This window comes from Denticeps clupeoides, chromosome 18 (genome assembly GCF_900700375.1).
Source record: "Denticeps clupeoides chromosome 18, fDenClu1.1, whole genome shotgun sequence".
Lineage (NCBI taxonomy): Eukaryota > Metazoa > Chordata > Actinopteri > Clupeiformes > Denticipitidae > Denticeps > Denticeps clupeoides.
In genome coordinates, this window is record NC_041724.1 from 10,380,866 (window position 1) to 10,391,127 (window position 10,262).

General features: G+C 39.7%; 2 protein-coding genes across 2 annotated transcripts; one reads left to right on the forward strand and one right to left on the reverse strand.

Moving 5' to 3' along the window:
- Positions 1 to 1,251: 1,251 nt before the first annotated feature.
- LOC114768032 (tyrosine-protein kinase ITK/TSK-like) lies at positions 1,252 to 7,847 on the reverse strand. Its single transcript, XM_028960090.1, has 17 exons — positions 7,628 to 7,847; positions 7,438 to 7,542; positions 7,285 to 7,366; positions 6,827 to 6,952; positions 6,595 to 6,632; positions 6,316 to 6,467; positions 6,012 to 6,077; positions 5,837 to 5,891; positions 5,346 to 5,425; positions 5,091 to 5,230; positions 3,819 to 3,893; positions 3,547 to 3,715; positions 3,247 to 3,463; positions 3,105 to 3,169; positions 2,890 to 3,008; positions 2,190 to 2,347; positions 1,252 to 1,952 (listed from the first exon to the last, which is right to left on the reverse strand). Exons 1-17 carry the CDS (start codon positions 7,763 to 7,765, stop codon positions 1,884 to 1,886), a joined length of 1,854 nt encoding a protein of 617 aa, XP_028815923.1. The 5' UTR covers positions 7,766 to 7,847; the 3' UTR covers positions 1,252 to 1,883.
- Positions 7,848 to 8,320: 473 nt separating this feature from the next.
- LOC114768385 (mediator of RNA polymerase II transcription subunit 7-like) lies at positions 8,321 to 10,136 on the forward strand. The gene is made up of 2 exons (XM_028960637.1): positions 8,321 to 8,654; positions 9,216 to 10,136. The coding sequence occupies exon 2, from the start codon at positions 9,225 to 9,227 to the stop codon at positions 9,987 to 9,989; it is 765 nt and encodes a 254-aa protein (XP_028816470.1). The 5' UTR covers positions 8,321 to 8,654; positions 9,216 to 9,224; the 3' UTR covers positions 9,990 to 10,136.
- The last annotated feature ends 126 nt before the right edge of the window (positions 10,137 to 10,262 follow it).

The following is a 10,262-nucleotide window of genomic DNA, read 5'->3' on the forward strand; positions in this document are numbered from 1 at the left end:
GGGAGGAGAGTTGCTGAGTGTCACTTGAATTCTGGCAGTGGGAGTCTCATGTCTGCATTGTATGTGCATATATATATATATATATATACACACACACACACACACACACAATGCAGACATGAGACTCCCACTGCCAGAATTCAAGTGCAGCATCTCGATTGGGTTCAGGTCCGGTGACTGTGGAGGTCAGGTCTCCACTTTTTGTTAAGTACAAAACTCCACATGTGTTCATTCATAGTTTTGATGCTTTCAGTGAGAATCTACCAACGTAAATGGTCATGAAAATAAAGAAAACATATTGAATGAGAAGGTGTGTCCAAACTTTTGGCCTGAAATGTATATAACAATTATATATCTTAAATCTCCTTCCAGAATATCTATTTCAACATTATTAACAACATTTAAAGACCCAGCATCCAATTAGTGAACAGTTATAGAAATAATGTTGTATTTGATTGTATAATCAAATCAGTGGGCGCCTGTCATGGCTGCCCACTGCTCACTCAGGGTGATGGGTTAAATGCAGAGGACAAAATTCACTGTGTGCATCGTGTGCTGTGCTGCTGTGTATCACATGTGACAATCACTTCACTTTTTATAATGAATATGAAATTAGTTAAATCCATTCTAATCACCCTTCATACAATGCATACATGAGACTCCCACTGCCAGAATTCAAGTGACACTCAGCAACTCTCCTCCCAGTCTGCAACTTAGTGGTAATTATTTTGTCCCCCTTTTGGGGAATCTGAGAGACATGCTGTGCTGTGTCTTCTGGTGCTGTGACCCTCTTGGCAGATTTTTTTAACTGGATCTGTAGAACCACAATGATCATGCTGAACCCAGCTTTTATTCTGATGAAGTGTTAAGTGGCTCTCATGCATCAGAGACATGAGCGATGGGCCACTCACAAAAACACCAGTATAAGTCCACAAATCAGTACTGCATGTTTTTAGAATAAAGTTCTAATATCAATAGTGCAAAATTTCTAAGTAAATAAATCTGAATTTAAGATTACAATGTGGCCTACTATGTCCTACATAAAAAACACAGATTCTGTGTTGTAATTTAATGGTGCAGATGCTACGAGACTAAGGTGGAACTGATATAAATTCAGACAATATGGCCATTTAGTATTTCATTTAGATCCTATGAAGTTTTACCTGTGTGGACAAGGTATCAGTCACTAATAATGGTCTTGAAAATGTCTTAAAAAGTCTCCAGAAACCAAATACCAGTTTGCAATACATATAAATCCAAATGTAAAAAAAAATTATATTTGTTTGGTGAAACATTCATACACTATTGTACTAGCTTTAACAATGGCATAGTATTTATCATTTCAAGGTACATCAGCGCTAGCAGGAGAGGGACTTGTTGGAAAGCGATAAAATAAAACATGATGGTGGCAGTGGGCTGCCTGCGCCTCCGGCAGTTATCCATGCTCAGCCTATTCAGCCCGGCAGGTTGTCACAGTAACCACAGAAGGCATGTGAGTGTGAACCTTACATTCCTGCACCACCAGTCCCCGGCAATGGGGTCTGCAAGTCGCATGCACATTAATGTGTAATGATGGCCATAATGGAGGAGCAACAACGCGTGCCTTCACTAGGCATGTTTAATATGCACTACCTTTACCGAAAAGAGTTAAAGTATTACCTAATCGACACAGTAGTAATGTCCCTCTGCACATTGTGTGTGTATGCAGCGCACGCCCCCTAAAGGACAAGACTTTTTTTTTTTTTTTTCAAATCTTAAACACAGAGAAATCAGCAAAATTCATACGAATATTTGTACAATAAATATGATATAAATATATTATACACAATGCATATTACAATATCCTTTCATTAATTGTTTTGATTTCCTCAAAAGATGACAAGCTATTTTGTATCTATAAGAGAAGCCAGATCGTGCAGTAGCAAAGCAAAAGTGGGTCGATCCTCAGGTTTCTGGAGAAAGAAAGAAAAAATATATATATATATTTATATGTGTGTGTGTGTGTGTGTGTGTGTGTGTGTGTGTGTATATATATATTATTCATTTGTTCATTTCAAATCAATTTAAGCTTTTTGTCAAAATGACAACACTGATTTTCAGAACAGCAAGTTAATCTTTATCTTTTCTTTATATTCTTTAAATTTCCATTTCAGAAGTGTAGTTTTATTAACATATATAACAGAACATACCTCCTTCCAGCACCATTGCATGAGCTGGTACACGTCATCTGGTGCCAACCTCGGCCGAAGCAACCGCATACCATCATTGAGCTGTTGCACCACGTCCTGGTTTGTCTGGGTCTCATATGGCAAGCGACCTTCACTGTAGACCTCCCACATCAAAACACCTAAAAAGTAGGAACATGTTTGCAAATTACATTATTTTAGACAGAAATTACATTGTGGTTAGTTACATTCTTGTGTAATTCAAACTTTTTTCAATTATTAAATATTAAAGTCAACATATAAATAATGTGAATATTACTTTTTGACCTTACATGAAAGTCACTATGTATAGTCCCATAATAAGGCAATAAGGTATCCAGATTTGTTAAATAGGTTTCTCCTACATCAGACCCTTTTGCCTTGAGATTGAGGCATGAAATGAAATAGTGGCGTTTTGTGGGTATACGTGTATAAACTGGATATAACTTTGGTTTAACACACAATGACTCCCTTATTAGTGCATGATGGAAAAAAAACAATGCACATTTGCTTTGGTGACCTGTAACATTTGGTCACCCTACATGTTAATGATGTTGACGGACATGTAGAATCTTGCAGAGTGTACCTTTAATTTAAAATACACCTCATTATTGTGGTAAATTGTAGATACAGTTGCCAAGTGTGTGTGTGGCAACAACTTTGTACAGAGCTAATGAGTGCCTACCAAAGGACCAGACATCTGATTTGCTGCTGAATTTTAAATATTGGATGACCTCCAGTGCAGACCACTTTACAGGGAACTTGGACCCTTGCGAACTGGTGTATTGATCATCTAAAACAAATCTGTAAAAGAAGAAGAAATGCACCTCGCAAAAAGCAAATTCCAATATATTTTATTTGATTTAACAAAATCACTGCGTCCGACTGGTCCCAGCTTACCTGGCCATTCCAAAATCAGAGACCTTCACCTCCATATTTATGGACACCAAGCAGTTTCTTGCAGCCTGTATTGAACAATAATTTGAAACAATCTGATGTGCACCACAGGCTTGTCATTAAAACCACAAACATGTGACATTACCAGATCCCTGTGGATGTAATTATTGCTCTCCAGGTACACCATGCCTTCACTGACATCGACGCACATCCCCAGCAGGGTGTCCTTGGACAGGGTCCCTCTCTTCCCACGAAGGTAGTCCGTCAGGCAGCCGTTCTCCATGAACTCGAAAACCAGACAGATGGGCTTTCGCTGCATGCAAACCCCAAGCAGTTTCACCAGCTTGCTGTGGGACAACGTCCTGAAAAAAAAAAGCATGCACATTTCCGCCAGAACAATTTCTACAGATGACTTATTGAGCTGAGCTGAATTCAACAGACATACTTCATGACCATGGCCTCATCTTTGAATTCTTCTTCAGACATGGCACCTTCACGCACTGTCTTGACGGCCACCTTCTGACCATTCCACTTCCCCTGATACACCAGCCCAAACTGTCCACTGCCCACCTCCTCCATCAGCTCCAGCTCCTCTGGGTGCAAGTCACACTTACCTAGACAAAAACCACAAAAAAGCTTACAGCCTTTAGAAATAGGCAGAAATAACAAGTGTTTGATATGATAATACATCTGTATACAGTCTCTTAAACTACATACCCAATGAGGACTCTGAACTGACTATGAAGTCTTCTCTCCCTGGAAACACACAGTGCCGCAGACGGGTAATTAAACCTGTAATAATAATGCACAGTCAGAGCCGGCATCCAAACAGACACATCTTTATACTACACACTACTACAGTCTAGCATACTATACAATAATGTCTAAAATCCTGAAAAACTGTACAGACGATGCTCATAGAATAACACATCTTTTGGCATGAAGGTGGATGAAGACCATTTCTTTATACTACACACTACTACAGTATAGTGTAATATACTATATTACAGCATCAGAAATCCTACAACTGTACAGACGATGCTCATAAAACAACACATCTTTCGGCATGAAGGTGGATGAAGACCATTTCTTTATACTACACACTACTACAGTATAGTATAATATACTATATTACAGCATCAGAAATCCTATAACTGTACACACGATGCTCATAAAACAACACATCTTTCGGCATGAAGGTGGATGAAGACCATTTCTTTATACTACACACTACTACAGTATACTATAATATACTATATTACAGCATCAGAAATCCTATAACTGTACACATGATGCTCATAAATTAACACATCTTTTGGCATAAAGGTGGATGAAGACCATTTCTTTATACTACACACTACTACAGCATAGTATAGTATACAATACTATAGCATCAGAAAACTTATAACTGTACACACAACACTCGTTATAACACATCTTTTGGCAAGTAGGTGGTTGAACAAAGGCTGATTACATTTTCTACTTGAACTAGATTTTTAGCCTTGTTAAATGGGGGTTCTGGTGAAGCCTAAACACAGGTGACCTTGCCTTGTTGACAGGTATATGTCAACATGTGCTATATGTATTGTAATATTTTTTGGTAGACTGTCCCATTAAGAAGGTGATTTCATTTGAGATTAGGTTTAATCTGTGTCTGTGAAACCAAACCATAGTATTCAAACTGTGCATATTTTATTCCGAATGTTCTTATTCAGAACGGTAATTGACATTTACCCCTTGTGAGTGTCGCTCTTATGTTCTGATTCATTATTTATTTCATTTGCAGAGCCTCTGCTAATGCAAGCAAATTCTACAAAGACAAAATTACATACTTAAATGCACCATGGAAAAATGTGTCACGGCTTACATCGCTTGCAGTGAAGTGCAAAGCTTTTTGCATAAGGGCTTTTAAGAATCAGCTTTTTTTTGATGATGATGTATTTGTGTAACACTAGCTTGTTTGTGATATAGTTACAGAGAGTATCTCACCTGCAGCATTGTGCTGATGGTATTGAATGAGAGCAGGAATGGTGTTGAACAGGTATTTCTCTGCCAAGTAGAACTTTCCTGATTCTGGAGACTGTCTGATCTGGTAATGCTTCACTCGAGGATTCTTTTCTCCGTTCGACCTTCATGTGAATATAGTTGACCACAAATGCACTTTTATTTTAGGAAATGTGTTCAGCAAGGGAGAGGGGAAGAAGTAGGAAAGGTTTTTGTGTGTGTGTGTATGTAGGAATTTACCCTGGAGCCTTCGTGAACACTGACACTGTATACACTCCCGCATGCCTGGAGTCTCGTACTATAAAGGCTCCCTCCTTGTTCTGTAAAAGACATATTATTTAAACCAGTCTAAACCCATCAAAGCATCTTAATTAATTAACGGATGTGAGCCATCATGTCACATGGTGTGGCAGTCTGGGTCACTGCCAGGTAGAGGGAGACATGGAGACCTGTGAGCAAGGCTTGATCACTGTCAGCATGCATGTGACAGGATATCCTGCAGTCCCTGGTTTAGAGTGTCTGATGCTGTGTGTGTGTGTGTGTATGTGTATGTGTATGTTTTACCGTGTGTTCACATCCTGCCTTTGCAACCTTTGCAACTTTGCGGGCGAAAACACAGAAAAAAAGCCACCAGACCAACATGATTTCGCTGTACTAAGTCTGTTTATGTGTAAATGAATGTAAATTGGTGGAAAGTAAACCACGATTCACCCATCATGTCCAACTTGTACCTCTTTTAACAGAAGATCCTCTGCCTCTGCCCGCGTTGTGCCTTTGTTGTACCAGCTGAAAGAGTTAAAAGTCCAACAATAAATTTCACCAAAATGGTTACAAAATGACTTCAGTTGTAGGAAGAAAATCAATATACAATATACATCTTAATAATACTTTAATTATTGTACTCACTTAAATCGTTCAAAGTTGTCAGAGGCTTTCTCAGCAATGTAAGTGCAGGGTACAAACCCAATGTTTCTTTTGGGAATAACATCAGGAAACAGTGATTAATAATATAATAATAACAATACATTATCCAGTGCAGATTATGTGAAGGCTGAGTCTAAAGATTTTTTTTTTTTATTATTTACGTTGTAAATGGTTCTAATGATGCTTTTAATTAAGCATTGTTATGTGTGTCATTGGTTATTAATGTAATTTGTCCATATCCTAAAATTTTGAAACTATCTATCAAGATAGATAGTTTGATATTAACCCGTCTTTGGCTCGAACGGTCCACCAGTTGGGCTGAGAGTCGTCCATCACAATATATTCCTCATCTTTTATCAGACGCAGGTCCCTGTCCTCTTTAGGACTGAAGTCTTTCAAAGCCACAGCAACCCGTTCACCTGGATCTGAGAAGCGCCTCTGCCGACAGAACAACGGGCAGGTAAGAAAAATATCAACAAAGGTTATATATATATGATATAAACATATGAACCTGTTAAATAAGTTCAGTAAAGGAACGAGAAGACCTTTGGACACAGGGCATTACCTGCGGATCTGGTGTTGGGGGAAGAGGTTTTTTGGAAGCTGTGGGGATTTAAAAAAACATTCATGAATGAATCAAGCATGTTGTCAAAATGCACATCTCGAACCCAAAGAGCACCGATGTTGTGGTGTGCTGAACAACATTATGGGGATATCAGATCATCTGTTTGATAAGGTCACAAAAACCACTACTAATAATTTTCACGTAATGTACACTTGCATGACATGACACACACCACACAAACTGGGATGGTATTCGTTGCAACCCTCTGCCATCTTCTCCGTTTGCTGACAGCATCTCCAGCGGCCTTCTGACCAGAAATCGGGATGGTACGCCAGGAACAAGTCATTGTTTTTAGTTTCTTTCAAAAAAAGACAATTTGTAAACTTTTGTTACAAATCCCAGTGTCAAAATATCAAATAATACATCTCATTATGTTCTTTTGTAATCCAAGATGTACAAAATACAAATAGTTGCTTTCAAAGTTGCTCCACAGATAAGTTTGGAGATGTTGCTGGTATAAATTCAACATCAAATGGCATTTCAAACCAATGGCAATGCATGGCATGTAAATATGAGAATTTAGGTTCAAAGGTAGAAACTTACATTTTGCCCATTGGAATATATATACTAGTAAAGCTACTAGTAACTACTAGTAATGTCAATTTATAGCCGAGGGACATAAAAACTCACCTTCTTTGAGAGCTCTCACCCACTTCAGGCGGCAATCATTGTCCGGGGCAAATAAGTAAAGGTAATAATTATCATGGACAACCTGTGAACAAATTAAATGACTTTTTAAATGGAATGTTAATTTCTGGGTCTCGTTCTTAGTCTTTTGCTCACCTGAAATGGGTATTTGTTCCTGCAGGGTATAGGGGCCTCGGTACGCACAACCTCCACACATTTGATTTTGGAAAGCAGAACACGACCCTTTTCACATGGCTTTTTCTGAAAATGCAATAAAAAGGATGCAAGTTACTTAAAATATCTTTATTTTTCTTAAAATTTAGATTTGTTCTTTATAAAAACTTACCCCTGCTCGTGGTTCAGAATATACTAGTTCTTCAGTGTTCAGAACAAAGATTCTCTCCTTGAAGTTGCATGGTGATGTCCTTCGCTTTTGTTGGGATTTTTTAATCAAGATACCTCTTAAAATCACTCTTGGGTACATTGCAAAGTCTTGCTACCTTCCCGTCATTGGGAATTACCTGTACGGCAGACTGACTTAGAATAAGTGATGGCTCAGTTGCAAGTGTGTTAGTCTATGCAATGATGGTTTCCGGAAGAGCGCGCTCACTTCCTTACACACACGCACGCACGCACACACACACACACACACACACACACACACACACGCACACACACTCTGTCACAATCAAAATGTTTTAAAATTAGTGACTCCACAAGCCAAAACTGAATTAAATCAAAGTCACTGACTAATCCAAGACTAATTTGTTTAAAGGCTTTTAAAGTTCTCTGAGATAATTAAGCATTTGGGAATCTCTTTAATTTTAAGACAAATAATTATATCAAAAAAATTATTTCATACATTTTTGCTTTTATTTAATGGGTGTATTTGGCTGTATAGCCTACTCTCTTTCAAGTCACTCAACAACCCAGCCTGGCTGTTTAGAACACGCCTCTTGAATCCGCCCAACCAATGAAATTGCCTGTTGTTGCTGGGCGTTCCAATTAGCAGATGAAATATTTGAAATTTAGGATTTAGACATGCTGCCACGTTCGACTTATTGCAGTGGAATCTATGTAGCTGTTGTATTGTTTGAGAGTGGCGGTAAATTTTGCAATTTTGCATTATGTCATTAATTGTGGCCACATATCAAACTCACCATAATATAAAATAAAGCGAGTTATTTTTGCGTGTTTGAGTACTTTCTACTTGTGCTTGAGCGGCTTCATTCCAGCGTACCTGGCAACCTCGAGGAAGGAAGCAGACGGGCAAAGGACCTTTTTAGTGGCAGAAATTACTCAGTTGTCTGAAAATATCGGATGAGCGTTGGATGTAATTTCTTTCAGCCTTTGTTAGAAGGAGCGATTCGGAGGTACGTTTTCCATCCACGTTTTGTTACGCGTTCATTTGTTCTCACCCTACGCGTTATTTAGCATTCGGCTAGCTGTCGCGACTCACGTTAGCTAATGCTAACTAACATGTGAACGTTGCAGTTTATTACTGTTTCTTAAATGGTATGTTCCCACGTGCTTCGGTACAGGAAAATTAAACGAATATGTAAATGATACATGTAAATATAAAATGTGAGTTAAAGTCGTATATGATTCCTTTAAGCAATCTGTCAATCGATTGGAATCGTAAGTTAATTAAAAAAACTTAAAATATAGAAACGATGTACGTATATAATTTAAAAATGTTTATTTGTGTACGCACTGAGCAGAGGCTTGAAGTAAGGTTAACGTTGCATTCTCTTTACAGAATTATTTTCGCAGGACATGGACTTGTAACCTTGTATGTGCTTAAAAATGTCTGCAGTTTCTTCGTTTAAAACCGGGTCGATTATACTTTCTAAAACAAAAGAACAGTGCATTGGGAATAGGGAATTCTGCACACGGGGTTCTGCTTCGTAATGATCCATTTTCTAATTCCTCAGGCCCGCAGGATGGGGGAACCCCAGCAAGTGAGTGCCCTCCCTCCTCCGCCCATGCAGTACATCAAGGAATACACTGATGAGAATGTGCGGAAAGGCACCACGCCCAAGCCTCCTCCCCCGATCCGGGACAGCTACATGATGTTTGGAAACCAGTTCCAGTGCGACGACCTGATCATCAGGCCGCTGGAGAGCCAGGGCATTGAGCGGCTGCACCCCATGCAGTTCGACCACAAGAAGGAGCTGAAGAAGCTGAACATGTCCATCCTGGTGAATTTCTTGGACCTGCTGGACATTCTGATCAAGAGTCCTGGGAGCATCAAGCGGGAGGAGAAGCTGGAGGACTTGAAGTTGCTGTTTGTGCATATGCACCACCTCATCAACGAGTACCGCCCCCACCAAGCGCGGGAGACCCTCCGCGTCATGATGGAGGTTCAGAAGCGGCAGCGTCTGGAGACGGCCGAGCGATTCCAGAAGCACCTGGAGAGGGTGGTGGAGATGATTCAGAGCTGCCTGGCCTCGCTGCCCGACGACTTACCCCATGCAGATGGCTCCGCGGCTGGCGCTGGAACTGACGCTAGCGCTGGCGGGGCTGTGGCAGCCTCCTCGGGGGCTTCTGGTGCGCCCAGGCTGAAAAGCGAACCCATGGATGTAGAGGAGGCGAGCGGGAGCTGTAGCATGGCTGCTGCAATGGACAAGAGCACGTCCTCCACCAAAAAGGAGAAAGAGTGGGACAAAGATGCAGCCATGTGCAGCATTATCGACGAGATGACATGAGTTATTTGTTACGTCTTTGTCTCTATGTCTGTATATAATTTTTTTTTTTTTTAATATACTGTTTAGTTCGAAAGTTTATTATCCCTAATTTCTTAGTCAGCTTATGCAGAATAATATTCCTAATTTTGGCCTTAATAAAGCTGCGGAAAATCCAGGCTGGTATCTTCTTGTGGCATCTTTACTACGTAGCGTCTGCGAATTCTCCTTTCCGAAACGGCATGTAAAATGTTTGTATGAACTTTTCATTGCTGAGATGATTCACCTTTCTCAAGT

Excerpts from the sequence above, each read along its gene's own strand:
- LOC114768032 (XM_028960090.1), bottom strand. The coding sequence starts at position 7,765 with ATGTACCCAAGAGTGATTTTAAGAGGTATCTTGATTAAAAAATCCCAA. Across the intron at positions 6,633-6,826 it reads ATACCATCCCAGTTTGTGTG|CTTCCAAAAAACCTCTTCCC; the intron begins GTGTGTGTCATG and ends AAATCCCCACAG. Across the intron at positions 5,426-5,836 it reads AGGATCTTCTGTTAAAAGAG|AACAAGGAGGGAGCCTTTAT; the intron begins GTACAAGTTGGA and ends TGTCTTTTACAG.
- LOC114768385 (XM_028960637.1), top strand. The coding sequence starts at position 9,225 with ATGGGGGAACCCCAGCAAGTGAGTGCCCTCCCTCCTCCGCCCATGCAG.